This window comes from Saccostrea echinata, unplaced genomic scaffold (assembly GCF_033153115.1).
Source record: "Saccostrea echinata isolate AGI-Se365-2 ecotype Australia unplaced genomic scaffold, CSIRO_AGI_Sech_v1 ptg000012l, whole genome shotgun sequence".
Lineage (NCBI taxonomy): Eukaryota > Metazoa > Mollusca > Bivalvia > Ostreida > Ostreidae > Saccostrea > Saccostrea echinata.
In genome coordinates, this window is record NW_026889761.1 from 12,060,822 (window position 1) to 12,088,431 (window position 27,610).

Below are 27,610 nucleotides of genomic sequence, written 5' to 3' on the forward strand. Positions count from 1 at the left end.
TTAAATGTTATCTTATATTATTGACATGGTTATGACATATGTATAGGCTAGCTCTAAACACGTTTAAAGTAAAAGTTAAGGTCATATTATTCCATTATGATTTTTGTTTACGGCATCATGGCGTAAAACCATCCACTTTATATTTTCAGACTTTCTACCTCGTCCTATACCGTGAATCTTAATTGTCCCCTCGGTGGAATTTCACTACCCCACACTCCTAGTAATGAGTGATTCTATTAATACTACATGAGATGCACTAAAATTATTAAAATAAGCGATATATTGTAAAATAAAAAAAAAAATATTAATAATTTGAATACGTTATACACTGTATATGTAACAATATGCACATTATATACCAGACAGGAGAGCCCATTTCTACTTAATCATAAAATTTCATGATGAAATCGGCATTTTAAATGTTGAAATTTAGACTAACTTACTGTAATTTTCTTCTCGTGGACACTCAAATTAAGCCATCCGAAATGCTTACAATTCACCAGCATCCGGGATCTTCGACCCTACACCCCCACCACTGCAGTACCTATACCAAGGGCCTCAAGGCGGCCCACAATCCCTCTGCCTTTATTTGACTCTATATCAACTGCAAGCACTCCCTAGCTACATTCCTTCTATATCAGTACGAGCGAAATGCCTATGGTGCAAAAAACATTAAGATGAAAAATTAAATCTCAATTATAACAAAATTTTCTTTGATATTTCATCTAACATTAAAGTATTTTTTATGCAAAAACCTCCACAACTCCTCTCACAAAGATTGAAATTATTTGCCTATAAAATAGCATACACACACTAAAGAGGACAAAAAGGATAATTTTCTCATATCATAACACAATTTTTCGATATGAGTGGGTCTTCGTTCCATTTTTTGGAAGTTTATCCTCAAGTTTGTATGGAATTCCATATACGACAGCCAACTGCTTACTGCTTACTGCCAACTGCGAGTTAATTACTGCCAACTGCTCACTGCTAATGCGAACTGCCACTGTTGATAGATGATATTGCCTGTTTTGTTATCTTTAATATCTTTAATACGCATGCTTGAATAAATCCTATGATAGCAAGAATATTACAATAATAACAAAAATTGGAGGATTCGGGAATTTTAAACGGCGAAGGCGAGGGAAGAATAAACAGGAGGAAGGAGTATTTCTTCTTAAATATTTCCACATTTTCTGGCAGACAAATAATTTAATAGCTTTTTCTGACGGGGAGAGATTGAAGGCTTATATAACGTCAGAAAAATGGGGTTAATAGGATCCTGAGTAACATTTGTCGGTATTAGCATTTCTACCAGAAATACTAATGAAAAATCATAATACAAGGCATTAATTTTAATCCATGTAAAAACAGCTGATCTAAGGCAAGGAATCGATTTCCGTGCGGGGGGTGGGGGGTGGGGGCACAACCTACAGAAATCCCTTGACAAGTAATAAAAAAGGTCACAGGGACCATTATTAAGGAAGCACTACAGTAACTGTATATTATATATTGGCAGTTTATTGAACACACCCACAACCACCACCACCAATGTTTTTTGGTTTTTTTTTTAATCTAAGATTTTCCATTAAAACGATTTAAATAAAACAAAAAAAAATTCACAAATACAGGTACCTTTCATAGGGTAAAAAGAAGCACTAAAAGATATTACTAGATATTTTACCCTAGCAAAAATTACGTTATTATATTTTTCAGTAATATTTCTAGTATGAATTATGTTATTATAATATTTATTTATGTTTATATTTATATGAATTATATAAATTATATATTTAGTAATATTTCTAGTATAAATACATATACCAACAAATACCTACTAAAGGTTTGTTATTTTGTCGTATGTGACCCCGCCCCCCCCCCCCCCCCAGGTCAAAACAGCTATTGAATTGTTTGCCAGCAAGGACATGTGGGAATTAATAAATGTTTTATTTTTAAGAGGAAATACTAGTTCTTTTTATTTACTCCTCCCTCCCCGTCAAAATTCCTAAATCAGCATTTTTTTTTAAATATTGAAAGAACTACACACGCTAACACTAATTCCTCTTTACATATTACATCCATTTGACACTTGATAACTCATTTGAAATTGGTAATAAAATACATGTAACTATTTTTATTGTTTTTGTCTGTACCCCTCCCTCCCCCCCCCCCCCCCGGTGAACCAAAAAAAAAAAAAAAAAAAAACCTTTGGCATGAATTTGTGAAATAACAATTCATAATATCTGTAAAAAGAAATTGTTGTTTCACCGGGGGGGGGGGGGGGGGTGAAAATAGATATCATTTTCCCGTTGATTTATATAGTGATAAACACAAGTTTTACCAAAATTTTAAGTTTAACTCACTTCGCCTTTCCATATAAGTCATGTTTTATGAAAATTCACATAAATTTCTACATAGATATAAAAAAAGGTCATTCAAATATGTTCATAGGATTTATTCAAGCATGCACATAATTTTTAGATATTAAAGATATCAAAATACAGGCAATATCATCTATAAGCAGTAGCAGTTGGCAGTAAGCAGTGAGCAGTTGGCAGTAAGCAGTTGGCTGTCGTATATGGAATTCCATAAGTTTGCGTAAAAAATATACATATTTTTTTGGTTAACAAAAACATAGAGCAATGACCAACTATACCTTAACAATACACTTTTATGAGACAACATTTGTATCTTAAGTTTCCGTACAAAAAATGAAGTCCATTTACTCAAGGGTCATATCACAAGCATGATATAAATGCCAGTATTCATCAGGAGTTGTGTGCATGGAGTAGTGGTTAGCGTGCTAGTCTCAAACGAAAATGATACTCAGGATTTTTATTGCTAGGGTTCGAACCACACGAAAACCACATTATCCGGGCTTTTTGAAAGTAACAGAATGATTTTTACCGAGAAAATTTTCTTCAGAAAAGTTTTGTTTTGCATAATTTCAGAAATTTTAATAATGAGAACTTTACTCTAAATACTAAATTCACAAACTGAATATAATTTTTGTATATCTGAATCTATAGGATATTCTGCACGCCTTTTCACCCATATCCTTCCTACTGTTTAATTTCCTATTATTTTGAATAGGTTACTCGATCCTACTTTCCTACACAAATCACTTAAATTGCAGAGGTATCCGGGAATCGGTGCTGAATTTTATAGAAAATTCATCTGAAATTACTTATGCGTTTGCCTATTCCGCATGCTCATGAAGTAGAGTATACTCGAATAATTGCTGAATACGTAAAAATGCAACATTAGAAAAGAATAAGTGAGCAATTTTCGTTTTACTCAAAGGATCGATAGAAAAAAAAATTCCTCGATGTTGTCGTCAACCAATCTATTAACAGCTTCGTCAATTAAGTTTTTTTGTTTTGTTTTTTGTTTTTGTTTCTGTTTTTCCCCTTTCTATCCTCACAATCATCAATACACCTTCATTTCTCACGAAATCTGAGGTGTAAGCCATGGTGACCCTTTAAGAGGATCACTATTTATCTTGAAGGTGGCATTTAGCGGAGATCGTGTTATTGATAAAATTGCCCATACCACTTTATCAGGAAACAAAATGGCAGCCATTTATAATGTTTTAGCTTTAGGTGAGTAGTTTTTTTTTTTAATTTTCAAGGGCAGTATTTGAAATACCGCAAACTATTTAAACAACTATCTTGTTTTCAAAAAGTGTAATATTCAAAAGAAAACTCTATTCTTTGCAAAAGAAACACACAAAGCTAGAGGAAAATCCATGCGTTCTGCTATCCCAGTTTCCTCTTACTTCAGTTTATCATACTACGTGGGCCTGTTCAAGGATAAGAATATCTCGATTGTATCAAATATTTCTTTGATAGACCTGTGCTTAACATGCCACTCAAACTGTTCATCCATTTAGAAGCAATACATTTAAAACGATAGACTTACATTAAACAGCTTATTTACATTAAACAACTTATTTAAATGAGTTTTCAAAAAGTGTAATATTCAAAAGAAAACTCTATTCTTTGCAAAAGAAACACACAAAGCTAGAGGAAAATTCGTGCGTTCTGCTATCCCAGTTTCCTCTTACTTCAGTTTATCATACTACGTGGGCCTGTTCAAGGATAAGAATATCTCGATTGTATCAAATATTTCTTTGAAAGACCTGTGCTTAACATGCCACTCAAACTGTTCATCCATTTAGAAGCAATACATTTAAAACGATAGACTTACATTAAACAGCTTATTTACATTAAACAACTTATTTAAATGAGATGATCTCTAAATTCAAAATTCAAAATAAACTTTCCTTTCGAAAGTGATTTGTGGAATATGATCATCAGAAACAAATGTTTAGATTGATCATTTTTACTTATACGACAATAAAAACATACCTAAAAACTGTTAGAATTGTGAGAGAGTCATTTTTGTTATCATGCAATTTCGATTTAACAATGTTTTGTGTGGATGCCTAATATCTCAAAGGTTCACACTTATCACTTTAGTGAATCGAAGTTTTCGAAGTTATTACTATAGTTCATAGTGATCATTATAGTAAATCCAAATGTTAATGTGTCAAAATTATTTCTATGGAAAATCAAAGTGTCAAATACCACTATGTCGTATACCATTTTGGTATACAAAAGTTTAAGAAGTAATAACTATAGTAATTCAAAGTTTGAAATTGATGACTACAGTTCATAATATTCTGTGCATGATAAAAGTCTTATTTAATTTCAAAATATATGTATTATTCAGTGTTGCAGATTTTCTCATTTTACCAAAGAAATCTGTTGATGTCAATTATTAGCACTTCTAGCACATTAAACACATTTCATATTACATACGTATATGAGTTTGTGACAATAAATTCTTTGAGAAGGTCATTCCATGTTACAAAAAGAAAATTATGTCCCCCCATCTCCCCCCAAAAACGAGTTTGAAATGCATGCACTTTGATTTTTTTTTTTTTTGGTTCAAATCTATCCTTACCACAGACGAGAAGTTGATCGATATACTACAGTGCTGGTACTGAATTCATACAAGGGATGACATTCATTAATACCTTTCAGTTCTGCTTTATTCTTCCTTTGCCAATGCTGCCGAGAAATTCTGCGAAGACATCGATAAAAATGCTTGTGATTTACTCCAGAGAATGCGGCCTGATATGTGCCAGGATAGTTGTTTCGCAGATGTTTGCAAAAAGACATGCAACATGTGCCGTGAGTATACAAAATATTGGCTACACTTAAGCAAATCAGTATTCCCTTTTTTGACACTTCTAAAATTGGAGCAAAGTAGTTTATCAGATTATTTTAAGAACATAAAAAAGAGCACACTTGAATGTGAATAATTACTAGTACTCATTTCAATATATTCAAGAAAGGTACATTCTTTCTATTTAGAATATATAATTATTGCAAAATATCTTTTATTCTAAATTTCTAGTATAGAAATAATAATTTCCTTTTTCTTTCTTTTGCACAAAAATAAAAAAAAATACATATAGTTACCTCTATCTGTAAACTCACTAGGTTTAGTAAGTATACTTGAAATGAATTAAAGTCTCCAGTAAGCGATGCTCTGTTTTCATTTTCAGCTTTAGTGTGTTATCAGTGCAATAGGGAATTCTATCCTGAGCTGTGTAAAAAGAAAATTCAGTGTAATGAAACCCAGGTAAGACTCAAACAGCAGCGGCAGTTAGGGGGTTAAGGAAATCAGCAAAAAAGAAAAGAACGTTATCATATACAGTTGAACTTCGGTATCTCGAACACTGATATCTCGAATACCATGGATATGTCGAAGTGATTTGGAAGTCGCTTATTCCTTAAGTATTTTACCCCGGATGTCTCTCTCGGTCCCATCGGGTTTGAGATAATGAGGTTCGACTGTATTTCAATCTGGTTACTTTATACCAGTTCTCCATATTTTATGTAGAAAACTGTAGGATTTTGTGACATTTTCTGTAAATAATTTTTGAAAAATAAATGCAGAAAATATGACAATGAAAGACGTTAAAATACAGCATAAACATTAAGCACAATTTTAAGTTACAAAAATGATATGCATTCGTTATGATTGAAACGAGAAATAGAATGAATTTCCAAAGAAGTACTAGCTTGTGCTAGATATTTAGTCATTAAAACAGAATATAAAGTGGTGTGCATTATTCTTTGCAGATGTGTGTTGCCTCTCAGGAACTTTCGGTGGATTTCCTCCCTGTTTATGTTTCTGGTTGTATGGAAAAACAGGTAACTCTATTCAATCTTTCAGGTATGCGTTTATCAAGTTTCGTTGATGGCTTGAACGTTTTTCAGGGCTTTTTGTTTTCTTTGTTCCCGTTAAGTATCAACTTTTGTTCATTGAATGTAGTGGTATACGATAATGTGGAATGGAATCGTTGACTTAAAAAAGAGAACTTCGTAGAAAGTTCTCAAGACTTCAGAATTAATATGTACTTTCTTGTTGATAAATTAATTAAATGGCTGCATTTTAAATCAAAGTTCATTCTCAAGCAAGAAACAGAACTGTTGTGTTGAAGGTGACTAGTTCAATTTTCTTAGATTTTCCCACAGCCATTCAGTTCCCTATATGTTATCAACAACTTTGGTATATGTCATATGATACATGTATGTGAATATAGCCAGCAAAACTAGATGTAATTTATCCTTTTTGTTGCAGACATGCCTTGATATCTTTGGGGAAATCAACACGGGTGCTACAAGAAGATCTAAACTAGTATTCGGACCAAAAAGAGACTACGCCTTAAACGGAAGTTGTTGCAGTCAAGATTTATGTAACGAACACGATCCTCAAAATACCGCAACTGCAGCACCGTCAACTATAACAAGACCGACAGCTTTACGTACGCATTAAGTATCGTTGCATTTGAAATTTTATGAATTAACAATCTTTTACTGAGTACTCACTATAGCCAGGTACAAACATTCCTCCACAGATACAGATCTTTCTAATGGCCACATGCAAGTAACAATATGTATCAATGATATAATTTTTAGATAAAAAGTAAACGTTTTAATACACAAGGATAAATATTTACATCCACTGAATATTTCATAAGAAAGCCCGATTCCGTAAATCAATCTTTGACCCTAAAATTGTTAGAATTTTTTTTTATTTTAAAGAATCATCTGTATGAAAGATTTATAAGAAATGGACTCTTCCATCAATTAAACATACGTATCATAAAATGCAATATTATACGTACGAGGGGTGATCAAAAAGTTCGCGAACTAATTGAATAACTTCCATAAAAGAAATAAAATTAGATTTCGATGTTTATTATTTTTTAAAGTTGTCCTCTCCGATTTTAATGTACATCTGCCACCGTTCTGCCCATGTGCGAATCACGTGATCCAGGCGGTCACGTGACATGCTCTGTAGCGTTCTGTTCACAGAAGCTAACAAATTTTTCGGAGTCTTATATTTTTTACCATGCAACTTATTTTTTAAAACAAGAATTGTCCATTTGTCATAAATGGCCAAATCTGGGGGAATAGGATGGGTTGATAAAGATATCTTTTCCAAGAATGAGCATGGTGACCATCACAACCCGACTTCTCTGTCTTGGGTGCGTCGTTTTTCCATTGTGGATAAAGTATGGGCGCCTTCTTTTTATCATATCTGATGTGTTTAAAGTCTGAAGTAAAAGGTGCTTTAGTGATATAATCATTATGATATTCCTAAAATATTCAACTATATTTCTAACTGTAACTTGGCGATATTTTATAACAAATTGCTCAACTAAGGACACATCTTACTTTGTAAGGACACCAGCTTACTTTCACTGGGCACCAGAATAAACATGAATTTTAACAATCTCCCATCCTTCACTAAAACAATCAATCAAATTAATGATTGAACCTCTGACAAGTCTTTTGTCTTCATAAACCTTGAACAAATTATTATATGCTACTGCAAAGGAATTTCCAAGATATACTTTAAACTTTATAGCCGTTCGTTGCTCGAGTACGACTGAGTCAGCCATTTTTTGGTACAAGTCACCTACATATTGACGTCATTTTCACATTGTGACGTCACATATGGATGACTATTTGTGTGCCAAATTTCATTATGATCTGAACAGTGGTTTTGTTAATATAGAGAAAGTTCGCGAACTTTTTGATCACCCCTCGTACATGTATTTACACCCAATTTATACGAATAATTTGTACATAATGCAAATCTTCCTTGTTTGTTAATACGGGGATTGAATTAAAAATTTGAATTTAAAAGAGAAAATTATATTAACCACTTATGGGGTATTTTTTCTGCAATTGTCGCAACCGTTTATCTCCGTATTAACAAACAAAGAAAACATTCTATTGTTTAAATCACTCCCCGCAATTTAATTATTTTATAAAGAACATAGATAGATAAAAGGACGGTAATCATTTTTTTCTCTATTCTGTTAGAAAAATATTGTTATTGTAAAATATAATAATTTGTTTTAGTTCACTTATTACTGATATTTATGATATCATAAAGAAACGCTTGCTGTTTTATGATAACGAGATAATGTAGGATACCGGTAAATATCCACCTGTACAGATTTCTTGAGCAGGGCTCTTCCATCAATGAAACATACAATGATGTATATATCAATAATGCAGTATCAATATTTTACTTACATAATTCTACTTTATTTGATTATTTGTATAGATATAAATATAAACAATAAAATATCTTTCTTTGTTAGTAACGGAATTAATGTTGCAGATTTTGCAGAAAAAAATTAACAACAACATTCATATCACTTAAAAAGAGTGATATTGTCATGCATTATGATGAAATCTCTACCATTTATGATGTTGCCTTAGTGGATTTTGAAATTCTAACAATGTTTCAATAATCAATTGCTACACAGCGTTGTGAAAAATCATTTCGATGGATCCCTTATTTTATAATTATTATATGGAAAATGTTGAAATGTGGTACATGTATACCCTACTTAAAAATGTTTGTGCATATGACGTTTACTTAGTGACGTACAGAAATGTATATTTATTATTTGCAGCTGTAAAATACGACGAATTGTGTGAATTGTCAGACTTAAATACAGAAATGTGCCAGAATCTCTCGAAGGTGGACCGAAATCTCTGCTCTCGTCCATGCTTCGCTCAAAAGATATGTCCAACTACATGTGGAACATGTCGTGAGTTTCCCATTTAAAGAGTATAATATAAGAACTCCGTTTGATTCATATCAAAACAAACTACTTCACACCAATTTTTCATTAGCACGAATATATTTTTATTGGGTTCAATGATTAGTTTGTTTAAATTTGTATATATATTTATTTCACCCAAGGTTCTCCAAAATCAAAAATTGATGATCGAACCAAAAAAGAAATAAAGTTACTTTATTTCCATTTCGTAATGAATAAAAAATTTCTCTATGTTACCCCCATTTTTCTCAGTTTTGTTTATTATAAATAATCTTTAGTTTTCATTATGCAGCTTTTGTCAATAGTTCTATCTAATCATTTATTGAAATCATGTTACCGTGAAATAGTGAGATAACGAACAATATTCAAGCTCAATATCCATTAAAACAATACAAATCGGTAGCAGGGCAAACACGAACCTTCATAAACATCAGGGGTGGGATCAGGTGCCACGGAGGAGTTAGCATCCCCTGCCAACCGGTCACACCTGCCATGTGCTCCTTGTCATGATCGGGAAATAACGGGAAAATCCGTCAACAATTCATTTTGTAAATAATGGCCTAACAATAAGTATGAAAAACGTCAGTCAGCATATGACTTAATGAAAGATTGTATATACGAAACCCCCGCTTTAAAAGTGGGGGCACTAGTATATAGTGACAGGGGTGTACGTCCATACGTCCGTCCGTTACACTTAGGGGTAGCCATCCCTTATCTTAGAACAAAAGTCTTAAAACAACATCTTAATCTAAAAACAAAATATATTATGGGTTTTCCATAGCAAAACATGGACTTTGCAATTATACTCGATTAAAGGGGATGAACCCCCGCTTTAAAGCGAGAATATATAGTGATAGGGTTGTCCGTCCGTCCATTACACTTAGTGGTGGCCATTCCTTATCCCCAAATCCTTCTATACCACTGGATGCAATTTGATGAAATTTTCATAAAATCTTTATAACATAGTGGCATTGTGCATCTTCTATTTTACGTTTCGATCGGACACATATTTGAGGTTTTCCATTGCAAAATCTGGACACTGTCATTCTTTCTATAATATTGGGGTACTCATCTCTCATCCGCAACTCCTCTTATACAAGTAATAAATTTAATGAGACTCTTACGGACTCTCTATTAGATAGTGTCATTGTGCACCTCCTGTTTCACGATTGTTTGGGGTTTCCCTTAGCCAAACATGGACTTTGTCATTCTGTGTACACCTGAGGATATCCATCACTCCTCTTACACCACTGCACACAATTTAATGTAATTTAATGTAATTTTCAAAGAAACTTTATTACATATTGCCATTTTGCATATCCTATTTTACGTTTCGATCAAAACGATATTTTGGTTTTCCCATACCAATACATGGACTTTGCAATTATACTCGATAAGGGCGACTGAGATTTTGTTAACGCAACTCCTCCGATGTGACCGGTCGACAGGGAATGCTCACTCCTCCATGGCACCTGATTCCACCTTTGATGTTTTTGGAGGTCTGTGTTTGCTCTGCTCCTGATTTGTATTGTTTTAATAGACTTTGAGCTTGAATACTGTTCGTTGTCTCCATAGTTCACTATACCCCTGAATAAAATTCAATGGAATTTTCACAGAATCACATCAACATACTACCAAAAAAAATACACTTTGCCATTATACTCATATGGGAGGGGATATCACTTTGTGAGCTCAGTACTGACAGTTTCTCTAGTTTTAATTTCAAACATTTATTTCACTTAAAAAAAAAAAGAAACGACCCAAGAATAGAAAAGTTTGTTGTTAACAATATCAATAAATATGTAGTAATTATTTACTTTTAGCAAAATATGTATCTTTTTCAAGCACTGATAGGAGACATGTAAACATTTTTTTTTTTTAAAATTGAACATTTCGGTTGAAATTTTAGCCTTGAATGAGATTTCGTTTATTCTTTCTTCTTAAGAATTTCTTTGAGACTAGAATTCCAAAATGTTCAAATTTCAGGACTTTGTTACAAGTGTGTTAATGTTAATGATCCAACAAGCTGTGTCAAATCGCAAACTTGCCGCAAGAACCAGGTAATAACCAATAGATAACATTTTATTGACAAGTTTGAATAACAGATTTTTAAAGAGTATATGTACACCTACGACATACATAAAAAATATATTATTTTACCTATCCGAATAGACATGTGAGCATATTTCTTCAAACACAATTTTTCACTTAAGTTGTTCTGTATGATAAAATGTTCAGTAAGCTACTGACCATATATGTATACTATTTTTTTTTAAATAAGTGTACATTTTATAAACTTTGTACTGCATTTTAATGATTTGAATTAAATCTCAAACACATATCTTAGAAAAATAATAAGGAAACATATATAATAGAAGACAAAAGACATCTTATTACAATTCAAAATGTTGAATATCAATCTGATCTTCACTATATTGTCTTACTACTATTGCAGCAATGTATTGTTTTGCACACACTAGATGACAATTTCAATCCAACGTACAAACTCGGTTGTGCCGACGTTAATGTAAGTATTTTAAAAAAAGAGTTAACAATTATATTACGTAGAAATTAATTCTTTTCATTTCACTCCTGAAGAGGTACTTTGACATATGGTATCATGTCGTCTTAACTTTGAAAAAGAAAACATGTTTCACTTAATTAAAGCAATTTCGAACTCAGTACAGATTTATCTATATTTGATCTCAATCCTATTTATCATTTTTGATGGTGGTATAATGCGACAATTTCTTTAATCAGATATGCCAGGCTTATTTTGGTGGAATAGGAACAGCAGGAATTGCGGGTGTGGCTGGACGCAAAAGAAAGGACGACGGACTGGCCGGACATTGCTGTGACAAAGACTACTGCAATGGTAAAAATCAATAATCTTATTTCATTAACTGCAACATGATCTTGGGGATCCTTGTATCTATCAATCACAGTATAGACAAAATGTAACAGAAGCAAACAAACAAACGAACAAAAACAAAAGCAAAAGAAAAAAAGTTATGCTTCTGCAACTGATTAGAAGACGTTTGAAATCATGAAAAAGTAGGCACAGAAGAAAAATTCTGTGGCTTTATGTAATTGTAATATTTTTTAGAATGTCATATGGGTCACTTAAATGTCCTATTGCTAACAGTTAAAACAGTCTGAGTTCTTGCGTGACCTGCATATATATACTACCTCCTTTGAATATGTTTAATTTCTGTCTACGACCCACTCTGTCAGATCTCTCTGCAAGATAATATTAGAAATAATAAAACGTTCGTTAATACATATACCCTGAACACATTGATCATGATGTTACTTCAAACCGAGTCCAATGTCACAAAAAATGTATTTTTAAAAAATTCAGAATCTTCTTTTTGTAAAAATTACAATATTTTATTTATAATCATATACAAGCGTATGGAAGTAAAATTTTGTACCACTCCATCCCTTTTCCTCTCTGCAGATATTTCTATCATTTAAATTAAATTTATATGCAGTGCCAAACATGCATTTAAAGATATTTGCTTTTCATAAGTAGATTTTTTCTATAAATGTAATTTGAGAACTATTTATAAAATTTAGTGGTTAGCGTTTGCTGAGAATGCTTAAAATGCTCGTGTTCAATTGTTTGTTAACTGATGCTAACGCTAATGATTTTAAATATGCCTATTTCCCTAATGTTGATGCTAATAAATTTATAATATGTAGGAAAACAAAATAAATATGTAATATTTAATTATAAAAGTCATGGCCATATAAAGTTTAAAGTTTTGCAAAGAATTGGAATAAAAAAAGTCAGATTAGAAAGACCCAGATGGCATATCTGGAAAAAATACATATACATGTAATACTCAGGGGAATCGTTTATGCAACTGAAGCTCTTATATTTTATAAATCTGAAAGTTTATTGACATTTGATTAAAATTTAAGAATTCAAAATTCAAATTCAAAAATTTTAAAATTATTTAAATGTAATTTAAAATAAAAAATACTGAAGTAATTTTAAACAAGAATTTTTATTTACAGGTCCTCCTCCAACTACGACGACAAAAGCAACGACGTCACACAGCACCGCGGGAATGAGTACTGTCACATGTATGTCATGTTTCTTGTATTTACAAGATCCCATCTACACGCATCAAGTATATGATAATTAGCGAAGAATTAAAATAAAAAAAAAACGGTAATAAATTCCTTAAATTAAAATCTTAATTCAGGAATTTACAGTATGTCATCCACCTTTAACTTTTCCTAAAGTCACTTCAAGATCACATTATTTTTTTTTCAACTATTGTTACAGTAGAACTATTAAATCTAGTTTACAGCGTATCTGTGTTTTATGAAAATATACTCTTTCGAGTTTGGAGAGAAATTTAAGACAAATATCTTTATCATTTCCTATTAAATAAATATTTCTTTCATATATAAATACAGAAATTCAGGTAATAATAGAATACACACAAGTCAAATAAAATACTATATAAACGTTTTATTTTTTAAAAAATTAAATTAAATTTCCATGACCACCCTTTTTGTCTCACTTGAGCCGAAGGCTCAAGTGAGCTTTTCTGATCAAAGAATGTCTGGCATACGTCTGTCATCCGTGTCTCTAGACTTTTCATATTTTCGACTTCTTCTCAAGAACCACTGGACCAATTCATCCAAACGTGCCATAAATCATCCTTGGGTGAGGGGGATTTAAGTTTGTTCACAGGAAGTACCACGTTCTCTTTCAAGAATTTGTGAAAATTTGGTGGCATCTTTTAGAAATCTTCTTTTCAAGAACCACTGTGCAAGAAAAGATAAAAATTGAAAGCTTCATTACATACTCTAGATTCAAATTTGTTCAAATCATAACCCCCCCCCCCCCCCCCCCCCCGGGTAGGGCAGGTCCACACAAGGGGGTTAAAGTTTAACATAGGAATATATAGGAAATATCTTTAAAATTTTCTTCTCAAAAACAGCTAAGCCATTATTAGTCATATTAATACAGAAGTATCCTCAGATAGTGTCAATTCAAGTTTGTTCAAATAATGACCCCCAAGGATAGGGCGGGGCCACAACAGTGGGTCAAAGTTTTACATAGAAATATATAGGTGTATTGGCTAAGGGGCATTTGCGTAAAACGCGTTGAAGACTTCAAATAGTGGAATGACCTGAATTCCCTTTGGAATGGACTAGCAATTAAAAAGATAAGGGTTACAGAAAAATAAAAGTAGAAAAGTTATAAGCACTAGTGGCAAGTATCCTAGGGAACTGATGTTAAGTTCTGGATGTAGTACAAGATTGAGACACCCGGTTCTTATCTATCAATAGGAACCTAGAGGATAATGCGATGCAAGTAGTACGTTACCCAATTCCCGTCTCTAGATAAGAGAAAATTTTTAGAACTGTGTGATTTATCCTCAGAGCAGTCTTAATAATCATTCAAATCGTTAACATAGAGTAAAAGGAAAACCAATATATCCCTTCTATGAACCTGATAATACATGTTACATAGGAAATATCTTTAAAAATCTACTAAAGAACAACTATAAGCCATTATTAGTCATATTTATACAGAAGCAACCTTAGGTATTGTGGAATCAAGTTTGTTCAAATTATGACCCCAAGGGGTTGGGGAGCACAACAGAGGGTCAAATATCTACATAAGAATATATTGAATCAACATTTTTTTTTGTTTTCATCACTTATTTACATTAGACAAAATTTCAAAAAAAAAAATGCAATTCGTGTCTGTGGTTTTGTTTTATTTCATTTGTTTCTTTGTTTGGTCAAATCCTTATATAGAGCAAAGAGTAGAAATTAGACCAAAATAAATAAAGCAGTCCTTATATACGAAGAGCTCATTGCCATTCAATATTTTTTGCATATTTGTAGTAACAAACGCAACCCAGAATGTCACAGTCCCTGTTACTCAAACTACTGCTGCAATTGGTGAGAAAATTTTCCTTTAACAATTATATCCAATACCAACCAGATGGGAAATTCTTCTAACCACTTTTCTAAAGTGATTGATTCTCAAGACTTTTTACTGACCAAAACGATATTTTACTATCTTGATTCTCTCTCTCTCTCTCTCTCTCTCTGAATGGTTTAGATTTTCCACCCATGAAAGTTTCTTTAAGGCGGCTGCGTGGTCAACAAATTAGCTAACAGATTCACTTAAAAATATGAAATTTTCTTCTTTTAGCCCTAACCTACTTTTTAGCAAAGAAAAAAACCCAACATATTCCAGCTAAAATACTTGATGCAACTTTCTATATTTTTATACAGTCTAAAAATGGCCATGAGCAAGGAGCCCTCTTAAGACATATTCGCCTTCTCGTCGTCTGTCTTTCTCCGCAAAAGTGATACAGGATAAGTCTTTGTTAAAGTGAAACGTGTTATTTCAATTACTAAATTAAATATAAAATTCCTAAAGTAATGTTTTTGAAAAAGACTTTTTACAAAAAACTGATTATGCACGAAGCATTGCTGATTTGACCACGTTAAAAAATTAGACATATATGAACAAAATATTGCGTAAAGAAAATCTCTTTAAATCTCTTATTTATAAACAGAAAGTGTTTTTACTTTTAAAACCAGGAGTTATTCTTTTTTATATAATCTTAAGGGCAGAGGATACAAGCAAAAAAAAAAAAAAAAAAAATAGATGCATGGATCGGTATATATTTTTGGACTAATTTTGGATATAAATGATGCATATATCAGTTCTCTGAAATATTAGGAAATTGTTGACTTTCTAAGATGTTTAAATTTCTTCCTTTATGCCATCACCTTTGTAAATCTACAGTGTTAAAAAGAGTTATTAAGTTGTTATTTTCATGATATTTGATAAAAGTTTGTATTATCTATCCTTATATCAGGATCAATTGCAAACAATATTTAAAAAGTAATGAAAATTGTTGATAGAATCTGAAATTTTCTTCTTCTGGTGTTTTTCCGTTCTATTTATTTACAATGTTTGCAGTCACACTCCCAACATTGCCAGTCCCAACCCAGACGACTCCTGCACCAGGTATGAAAGCTTTTAAAAAAGTACGAATAAATTCAAATTAGTATCTGCAAAACGCTGATTCAAAACTTTTTAATTTATTTTACAATTTTTAGTAAATTTAATGTAAATTAGTTCATACCTTTTTTGACATTCTGCCATGAGTACATACCATTTCCGGTATTTTCGTGGCGTAGAGGATAGAGTCGGAGAGTAAGGAGTTGAACCTTATGTCGCAGGGTCGAATCCAGAATGTGACATATGGAGACCTGTCCTTCGGGTGAGACCATAAAAAGTGAGGTCCCGTATTGCAGTAGGTGCTATCACGAAAACGATCTCTCGCTGCTCAATGGCCTTAAGTGCCGAATGCAGCCCTCTAGCGGCAAATGTTGGCGTCCCAGCATGAGTGAAAATCTTCGAAAGGGCCTCTGGCAAAACAACTATTTCCCACATCTTCAACTCTAGCAGAGTCCGATGCGAAATCAATAAACCTAAATTCTCCAAAAAATTCATTGAAATCCCTTTAACTTTTTTTCAATATCATAAGGATAGACAACAGAAAGATAAAAAGAGAAAGAAAAGTAGCTTGATTGTATGAGAAAGAACAGAGAGGCACACGAATACATATTTAGATGTTTAAGTGGTTATGAATTTAAGCAAGAGGTTTGTCACATCCTCCTTTATGAAGAATTGTGGAATCCAGTTAAACTTTTTATTTCAGCCAAGATTAAGGCAAATATAATTACAATCAGTTTTGTACATTTGCATATTCTATGCCATATACACTGATGCTATAAACTAAATCTAAATTATTTCTGGAACAGACTATACATGTAGTTGCAAGGGTAGTGTAACATTTAATGTAACTCCATTTTTAGGTAGTAGAACGTTATCACTGTTAAATATGATATAAAAAGGTAAAAATATGACTTTTTGTATTTCTAGGAGAAATACTGAATGTTTTATGCATCATCATTAGTTATTTGGGTGATTATGCCAGAGAAACTTCGTTTTGTCCTTAATCCAAATACTGCATGCGAATGTTTGCTTTTGAATTTACTTATGAACTCCATTTTGTTCTTGAGAAGAGGACTTTTTCAATTTATTTTCATGCAAAACTTGAATATTCACTGTAATCTCATCAAACCATGGGATATGTGCAAACGGGAATATTTTCGAAATTTGCCTGTATCGAAATGAGTTTACCTTTTGTTATAGTGAATAGTGAAGGGGTGTCCGTCCATAATAATCTCACCAATTCAGGGAATGCGGCACTTTATTTGCACTGTGCGGACGAAACTCAGTTAAATTTGTTGAAAATATATAAACTGTTATTGTAGAACAAAATATGAAAAAAATGTAGACATACAGTAAGCGGTAAACTATAACCATTGGACAATGTACATCAATATCAAAAAACTCCAACAAGCATTTATTTCAAGACCGAGTTTTTGTCTCTGAATTTTTTAATCTTTTCTTGGACACTGGCATTTGTGTTACATTGCGTTAAAATAATTATCATCCTTTTATAGATCCAGCATGTGCAGATGTTTCAAACAGTTGTGCCATTGTCTCCCATAGCATCCTATGTAACACAAAGGATAACTCATCTCTTACCTACGCCATTGAAAATTGTCCCAGTACTTGTCACCTTTGTAAAGAGTATGAAGGTAGGTCATGTCATGATGATGAAATTTACAGGCATTAATTTTTCAATTTCATTTGATGCTTAAATAAATTTGATATGACTTTGTGAAAAAAGTTGATGAATCAGAAATTAAGTAAATATTAGTATGTAAAATTATTTGTGTTTGCTTCAATTGATATTACATAAGAAAATTGAAAGAGTAAAAAGATAAATTCTGGAATAAAGGACTCTCATATTTGTTAAGAGGTACTTAATCGGAAACATTCTATTTGATGATTAAGAAGGAAGAACGACTAATAATTTTATACGAGCATGATATATTTAAATGTCTTTTATAAGTAAGATACAACTGTATACTTGAATGTACGTTTAATTTGAATGTAAAGAAAAATGTATAATTAAGGTGATAATAATATAATGCTTAAAGTTTGCAATTAAATTAAATGAGAGTTTTCCCTTTTAATTATTGCCAAACTTTATTAATGCAATAACCACTCCTACATGTGAAATGGATTTAATTTACTAACTAATAATGATGTTGGGAATCTTATTTACTGCTTGATATTTTTTTTCTTTTCAGCATGGAAAAATTCACAAGGTGAGTGGATGATTTTGTGTGTGGATTTAGAAAATATTTTTGGTTAATTGTTTTCATATTTTTATTTATGATCAACTCAGACGCAATAGTACGATGTGTTCACTCATTCCCTCAAATGCTTTTGCATACACATTGTCAAGGACTTTTTGGCGGTATCATTATTAAACATTTGGAGAATTTCTGTGCATAATATGTAAGTCATATTTGGATGGTTTTCATTAATAACTATACGAAACCTGAAATATATACACGTACAATATCTTCGAAAAATATAACTTCGAGATTTTGTATATAATTCTATGGTCCCTGTTGAAGTGGAAGTTTGTAGACAACGAACATAGATCAATATCATAAATATAGTAGACAAAACGAATCGTGAACAGGCACCCCTGGAAACACCAGAGGTGTGATCAGGTGCCTAGGCAAGACAATATCAGAAAAAATAACGCTCTAGAAAAAAAATCACTGCTATTAAGAGAATAAAATAAAACACAGAATTTATGAAAGATACAAATGGATTCTGCTGGTGAACATTACAAATGATCTTGGTGAAAAGGTCCTGTGTGTAGAATGCGTCATAAATACAGAAATCAATTCTGCAAAGATTACCAAACATACCAGCAGCTTAAGTTATATATTATTTTCAGAACGTTTTTTTAAAAGAAATATGCAGTTTCTGACGGTTAATGATATACTAGTAAATCACGAGAAGGAATAATAATTGATTCCGTTAAACTTATGATGTCAACGTTTCAGTTGAAAGATTTTGGAAAAATGTAATCTGATAAAAACTTTTGTCCGTTATCCTTTTGGATACCTTATCCGCACTCCTCTTAAATTGCTGAATAAAATTTACTGAGACTTTCAAAGAATCTTTGTTACATAGTGCATTGTGCACCTTCTATTTAACTTTTTGTTACGTTATTTCGGGTTTCCCATAGCAAAACATAGACACTGCCATTCTTTCTATAATACTGGGGGAACCCATCTCTTATCCGCTACTCCTCCTATACCACTAAACAGAATTTAATGAGATTTTCACAGAATCTTTATTACACAATGTCATTGTGAAACTCCTATTTTACCGTTTTATTGGACACATATTGCAGGTTCCCCATAGCAAAACATGGGCACTGCATTTCTTTCTATAATGCTGGGGGTAGCATCCTTTATCTCAACTCCTCCTAAACCAATGAATAATATTTAATGATACTTTCACAGAATCTTTATTACATAGTGCCAATGTGCACCTCCTACATTATGTTTTGATCGGACCAGGGGTATTTGGGTTTTCCAAAGCAAAAACAAAAAAAACAAAAAAAACACGACTTCACCATTATAAACATATGGGAGCGGCGGGGGGGGGGGGGGTCATTTGTGAGCTCAGTGCTCACTGTACAGATCGTGGTTTTCAAGATACGAAGACATTCACGAATAGCGCGCTAGACCGCTCGGCTATCTAGGCAAGTCCAAAAACTTGCTTTCGATGCCGATGGAATTCTCGTGGCGATGCCCTACACTACACGGTCATTGAGAATGGAAGTGAGATACAGTTATTTGGACATTAGTTTATTAGAGGATCGTTGCCAATACACGTTGTAATGAAATTAATTTTTATTTATAAAGCACATTTTACAACAATTCTTATACTAACATAACTGCCCTATATATATATGATCTCACGTGATTTGTGGTTGGATATGATTTTTTAATCCAACGAGTTGTGTGTTTTTATCCCCGAGCCTTTGCTAGGATAAAAAATCATATCAAACCACAAATCATGGGAGATTCTTTTCATCACATTTTTTTTTACATAACCATCAATGTTTTACACCGTTTGAATATATAACGTACATTATTTTACTTCAATAATTTCCCGCGAAACCCATTTTGACGTCACAGAAGTGGGATATGAAAAAAAAATCCAATGAGTGATATCCACGGGATAAGGGGTTAATATGGATATATATAAGAAAAACGACAAATACTACTCAACACTTCCCCAACTACAAAATCGAATCCCGCAAACCAATATATTTTCAAACCTCGAAAATTTGAACCCACGAGGATATGTGATTTTACAGTATTAGTTTTCATCACTATAAATCTATGTATGTCAGCCTCTGTGTCCATAGCAACATAATATATGTTGTTTGATGACGTCAATCGACTCAATTAATGGTTAAAAATCCACGAATTATTTGAAATAACGACAACAATGCTAGAAATGCACATTTTAGATAACTTAATGTCTAGTCTCGCAATATTAAATGAAATTAAACGGGGCTTTCTCCTGACATTTCACTGCCGTGTATGATTAAAATTATAACTTTGATGTGATTCTTCCTTTGTGTTGGCTTGAAGACGCGACCTCTGTATATAGAATGCAGTGGACTATGTAAAGTTCCAACATATGATGTCATAATCGAAAATGACTTCGTCAACTTTGAGTTGTGATGACAAGAGAGTGTCATAAACTTTACACCTGATTTCAAACTGCGTGTAAAACATTGTAAGGCTATTACAAGATTTATTTGTCTTTATTGTAGTTTTTTATGTCAAGGTGATGTTATAATGGAATTATATTTTTTAAAGAAAATAATTTGTTTAATTACCCTTGATAAAAATTCGATGATTTAAGTACAATAACGAAAATGTATGCTGTGAAACGTTCATGGTTAGAGGTAGAATTTATTATTTGTACATAAAATGTCTGGAGCAGGTGATCAATAAGGATTTATTTAAAATCCTTTGAGGTAAAGTATGTAATGGCAATGTTGTAAAATTGATAACTAGTATAATTCAGAGTGGGAAATACCCTCAAATGTGTCCGTAAGTTGAAATTATTATGAAATATTTGCGAGTAAAGTTGCTAAAGCTTACACGAATAAATTATGGTTAACGTCTTATTTTGAATTATTTTAGTCTCTACAACCCCTGCAGCTACTCCGTTTCCCTGTGTTGATGCTCTCCCAAGCTGTTCGGTTTATGGTCCAGTGTTCTGTCTGGACTCTACTCCTGCGACCCGTCAATACGTCATTCAGTATTGTGCCCTGACGTGCAACCTGTGCACAGAATACTTCAGTATGTATTTTAAAATATCCATATACATGTACGTTACCAAAAATATAAATCAATGTCACAATACTCAATTACTTCATATTCTTCTCAATGATATCTAAAAACTATTCTGTGCTAAAAAATAAATATTTTATAAAACACTTCTCAATTTTTAAAAAAAAAAAAAGATCCTGGTGTGATGCATTGGCATTTGATTAATGTGATTTACCACACTAATAAAATTGACTGTATTGTAAGAGATACATTTGAATGCAATTAAGTTTAAAATTTGAGAAATTAATATGAATAAAAAATCGATATATAAACTTTTGTTAATAGATTTACTTGCAAAACCCAGCATTCCTTGATTTTGTATGAGTGAGAACAAGTTCGTTCATGAAAATTTACAAATAACATAGTATGTATACTTAAAACATTTGCAGAAATAGATGGTGGCTTAAATCATATTTCACTTCCCTCACATACAATGCGATTTTTCAGGTATACAAGTATCCATACTTGTCTGTCTGAATTGCTTGCTTGCTTAACAAAAAATACCTGAAGCTGATACTTGGTATAAAAATAGGTTATGATAAGAGAATATTTGTTTCAGAATCTCACACTTATTTACAGTAAATGATCACAGAATGTGTCTTGTGGTCAAAGGGCATTTGACTGGTGATGGGGGTGGGGTAGGGCAGAGATTGAAAGTGTAAATTATTTTTCATTGTCCATCACCTTATAAATACAAAAAACTATATAAATATATAGAAAATGAGATGTGATACAGGACCAAGTTCAGTCGTCAAAATTACCATCCAAAAGATTGCAAATATTAACGTTTTGTTTGATCAATGATATGAAAAATTATATGGTCCATCACCACCTTTATTTTGACAAAGATTGTCTTTCATACACATACAAAAAGAAAATTTTATGACCCATGTTGCAACCTCAAAATAGTTCTTGCATACTATTTTTCAAACAAGAACTATTTTAAGGTTGCACCAAGGGTTATTAACTTTTCTAGGTATCCTCATATAACTTATTTGAACAAAGCAACTATTTTGATAATTATCGGAAATTAGAATTGAAGATTGAAAAAAAAGACCTGGGTTGATGACACTTAATTAAAGTTTCATAAGTTGTTTTCTTTATTGCAGAGTACAAAGAACAACATGCGGCAATTAGCGGATAAAATTTTCTTGAATATTTTTTTATGTCAATAAATAAAATGTTTTTGATAAAAACCTTTCTTTTGTTATTTAGGAAAATAAGTATAATTCATTGAGATATAAACACTGTGACTGATTTATATCAAGTATTAGAGTATTAAACTTTTAAAAAGGGAATGTATTCAAATTAATGGTCTAATAAAAATCTATGAAAAATAGATTTGTTTAATAAATTAATGCATATCTCTCTCTCTCTCTCTCTCTCTCTCTCTCTCTCTCTCTCTATACGCGTCGCACCGTACATATTCGTTAAATGACACTATGATTAGGTTAGGTCGACAAAAGAATTGCCATCAGTTATTTATTTTTGCCTTACTGTGGGGGACTTCACTAGCGGCAAAATTCAATTGAGATATGTTTTGATAAGGATTAAGACATGTAGTTTAAATTGCAGATTCTTACATTTAACAGTATGATCTGGGGTTTTTTTTTTTTAGCTCACTTGAGCTGAAAGCTCAAGTGAGCTTTTCTGATCACCTGTTGTCCGTCGTCCTCTGTCTGTCCGTCTGTCCGTCTAGTTGCCCGTCCGTCTGTAAACTTTTCACATTTTCAACTTCTTCTCGAACTAGGCCAATTTTAACCAACGTTGGTACAAAGCATCCTTGGGTTACGGGGAGAGTAAAAGGAGAGATAATAAAGATGTAACAGAAATAAGGTGGGGTCATTAATAATCTTCTTCTCAAGAACCGCTGAAACTTATATGGAAGCATCCTGAGGTAGTGTAGATTTTAAATTGATCAAATCATGACCTCCGGGAGTAGGGTGGGGCCTCAAAAGGGAATCAAACTTTTATATTGAAATATATAGGGAAAATCTTTTTCTCAAAAACCACTGGGCCAGAAAAGTTGAAACTTATATGAAAGCATACCGGGGTAGTGGTGATTCTAAATTGTTCAAATCATGACCCTCGGGGATAGGGTGGGGCCACAATACGTATTACAAGGGGTATTACAAGGGATGAGATGTAGTGAAAAACAGTAGGGTCAAAGTTACTCAGGTGAGCGTTGTGGTCCATGGACCTCTATTTTTTTTTTTTGTTTTTTTTGTTTTTTGTTTGCGTGGTGTCACAGTAAATACAATCTTGGCTCCACTTCCTTAATGCAGCCTTAGAGATGATTACGATTCGTAAAACGCAGAGATATATGCTTGTCCGCTATATTACTCTGCATTTTCGTTACCTGTACGGCGCCTATATAAGCCGTTCTCTAGGTCAAAGTTCAGTGTATCAGTTTTCACCGGTGTGTATTCTATTCTACGTATTCTACATATCTATTGTTAAACTCTCTGTAGTGATAGAAGTAACTGTGTGCTTCATCCACGGCATAAGAGAAAGTTACCAAAGGAACTTAAATAAGTTGCACACATTAGAGCAGTGCAATCAAACACAAATGCACGTTAACTGCAATAAAATGTGAACGAAGGTAATGTAAGATAAGCAACACGAACACGTGTCGTCCATTCCACGCAGGTACCCGTGACAAAAAAACAGTCAGGTATATCGAATGCGAATGTAGTGCTGATATAGGAAATAGGAAAACTAATATGGCCTATGCCTATTTGTGTTCTGCTTTAACAGTGCTTCAAATAAGAAAGAGTAACAGAAGAGAACAAGGGGAAACTATCAATCTGACAGTATGTTGTAAAAAAAAAAAATCTATTCCGAAAACAAAGAGAAATAATATCAATGTACTTGAAACAAATTTTTGCTGAAAAAATGACGAAAGTTAACAATTTATATTTTTCTCGTAAAACGTAATTTATTAAAAAAATCAAAATCCAACTTGGATTTATATATATATATATATATATATATATATATATATATATATATATATATATATATATATATATATATATATATATATATATATATATATATATATATATATATATATATGTATCAATTGTTTCATCAACTTGTTTGTCAATAACTTACCTCGTTTTAGAAATTGTTCATACGTAGCACATGCTCTTGTGTATCGAATATTTGTGAAATCAACCATTCATTTGATTAAATGAAACTTAGAATCTCGAACACGCATCTGTGAGTTCGATTGCATTTTGCTTTAGCGCAGCTTCCTACATGGTTAAATTTTCAGATGTGGATAACCCTGGAGTAGGCTATGATCTAAAAGATCAGCGGAGGGGATCTTTTTTATGTAGTCTTTGGTGTCCTTGAGATTGGTTGACAATTTCTCTATTAAAGTTGTTTACAATATGAAAGTAGTCTTTAGAAGCATAACTTTCAAAGAAACAAAGTTCATTAGATGCGGATGTGATTTAAACTTGTTTATTGACTTAAGGTAGGAATAAATCAAAGGAGACATTTTGAATTCTGTATTGGGGATTAATTCCAAGGGTTTTAATTTTCACGTTTTTCTCTCAGCTGACACGATCGCAGTTCGCGTAACTGAGGTAAAAAGAATTTTAAAAAAAAATTGTCAAACCACCTACAACGGCAATATTTAAATAAAAAGAAGACACAAGTTCCGTTTAATTGCTTTAACGATAAATGTCGAATTACTTCCCTGCTTGCTATTAAAATAAGTGGTGTTGTACTACTCCCACAGTTGCTATTCCAAGGCAAAACTGGTACATGTACATGTTACGTAAAATTCTCTTTTCAAAAAAGAGAACCATGTAAGCCATCAGAGGGAAAATCTTCAACATGGTCAATGCGTTATTTCGACGATATAATATTATCCCGTATCAAAGGAAGTCCGAGAGTTATTTGAATAAATAGAATTTGAATGAAAAAAACTTGGATACCCAAACTGTCGATAAAATTAGGTGACAAGTGCTAGGGCAGGGTAATGTTATGACCCTCTGGTAATGAACACGATCCTTGTTTTTTTTTTTTATAGCGTTGGCTATTTAATCGGTATTTAATGAAAAATACAAGTCAATAACTGCAATATAAATCTCAGAAAACGTGGTAATTAAAATATAATTAAATGACGTGTACAACTTGTAATTAGTAAATGACTGCTTGATATACCCACCGGTAGCCTGTACTCATATTCTCCCCACCACAAAAAAGAGGAACATGATTTAATCTTATTCACTGTCTCTTTGAATTTATTAAGAACTTGAATACAGGGAATATTTACACCGCGAGTTATTTTCCCCTATAGAGTATTAGGTTAATTTTGACCGTTACAACTCTTACGTCTCTCTGTTTTGTAAAGATAAGGGTCCCATCAAATTCAAATTGCAGCACTGTTGACTTGTTTCCCTATACTATCGACATTTACGTTGTAACCATGTGGAAAAGAGCAGTGCCTGGTATAATTAGGGTCTTCCGTCTCCAACGGAAGACCCTTCTATTATTCTATTGTTTCTTTTTCACTTTTATTATTATTAAGGTCTTTCGTCTTCACGGAAGACCTTATAGTGATTCTACTGTTTCTTATTATTAAGGTCTTCCGACTTCCTTCGGAAGACCTTATTGTTTTCCATCTGTTTTCTATTATTATTATTATTATTATTATTCTTTTTTCATAGTACGGCCGATATCTCAGCTGTTAGTGGACGGGTTTCAAAGATTTTTTCAGGGAAGATGCATCGTGAGAATATCTCCAGACGTGTTTTTCATTTTTTGAAAAATCAATTCCGTTCGCGATTTTTGGGGAAATTTGTTTTTTTAAAATGGAATTTTGTCCGTTAATTTTCTCGAGAACGGCTAAAGATATGAAATTGAAACTCACTGACGTGATAGAGCATCAAATGGAGATATGGTGATCGACCTTTATTTTTCGTCGTTCGGACTTCCGGTCGCGAACGGAAGTGAATTCAAAAATGTTAAATTTGCAACTTTTTTGTTTTTCAATATTTTTCTTTGATATTTACAGGGTTAATAGAAAGTCTTCCAAGAATTCTATGTATGGTTTCATCATTTTGATTGATGCATTCATTGCAAAGATATGACCGATCCAAACTTTGTCGTATGTTGCGGGTTCGAATCCTGCTGGGGCGGGAGATTGTTTCTCTCTTTTTTCAGTTATAAATAATATTTTTCTCCGTGAAGACATGTATGATAGTTTTTGCTTATTTTTTAAAGCTTTGTTAACAGAGATTCTACAGAAATCCTTTAATAATTATGATCTAAGTTGAAAGACTGTGTTATATAAACGCAAACGAAAAATACCTTCAATAAAGTATTAAATGAAGTGAGATAGCATAGCGTTCTGGAGAAAAGTTCGGTCGGAAGACCACTTGTTGCCCTAGCAACAAGAAACGCATCTAGTTATTCTTATTTTTTAGACAAATTTTGTGCACGCAATATCTCGAGAACTATTCAGTGGTTTTACATCAATCTTTCAGGGATAATGCGCTTTAAAATGCCATTGTTACATTTGAAAGAATTTTGGAGAAATTCGCTTCCGGTTCCAAGTTATGGACATTTTTCTGATTTTGAAATGACATTTTATCCGCGCGAGATCTAAAGAACGGCTAAAGATATGAACTGGAGACTTGTTGGAGAGCATAGAACATGACTTCTAGATATGCGGGTTTGCCTTTTCGTGCGTCGTGAGTACTTCCGGTCGCTACCGGAAGCGAATTAGAAAAGTCAATTTTTTCAACTTTTACGTTTTTCAATATTTTTCTTTGATTTTAATAGGGTTAATAGAGACTCTTATTTTAATGCATAACATATAATTTGTTTTTAAAATTGTCTACCAGAATACATTTAGAAAATAGATTTTTTAGACAAATCTTGTGCACGCAATATCTCGAGAACTATTCAGTGATTTTCCATCAAACTTTTAGGGATAATGCGCTATAAAATGCCATTGTTACATTTGAAAGAATTTTGGAAAAATTCGTTTCCGGTTCCAAGTTATGGACATTTTCTGATTTTGAAATGAAATTTTATCCGCGCGAGATCTAAAGAACGGCTAAAGATATGAAT

The 27,610-nt window shown here is 32.6% G+C and overlaps 1 protein-coding gene across 1 annotated transcript; it reads left to right on the plus strand.

Moving 5' to 3' along the window:
* The first annotated feature begins 3,557 nt into the window (after positions 1-3,557).
* On the plus strand, positions 3,558-22,661 carry LOC133185007 (uncharacterized). The gene is made up of 16 exons (XM_061320071.1): positions 3,558-3,602; positions 5,049-5,198; positions 5,576-5,652; positions 6,156-6,227; positions 6,658-6,841; positions 9,014-9,151; positions 11,150-11,223; positions 11,619-11,690; positions 11,924-12,038; positions 13,187-13,248; positions 13,803-13,827; positions 16,134-16,181; positions 17,690-17,827; positions 18,386-18,403; positions 21,329-21,487; positions 22,627-22,661. Exons 1-16 carry the CDS (start codon positions 3,572-3,574, stop codon positions 22,659-22,661), a joined length of 1,398 nt encoding a protein of 465 aa, XP_061176055.1. The 5' UTR covers positions 3,558-3,571.
* The last annotated feature ends 4,949 nt before the right edge of the window (positions 22,662-27,610 follow it).

Bases quoted from the DNA above. Each gene is read 5' to 3' on its own strand.
- LOC133185007 (XM_061320071.1), top strand. From the start codon at position 3,572: ATGGCAGCCATTTATAATGTTTTAGCTTTAG. The intron at 5,199-5,575 runs GTGAGTATACAA...TTTCATTTTCAG, and splicing joins AAAGACATGCAACATGTGCC to CTTTAGTGTGTTATCAGTGC. The intron at 13,828-16,133 runs GTGCCATAAATC...CAATGTTTGCAG, and splicing joins CTGGACCAATTCATCCAAAC to TCACACTCCCAACATTGCCA.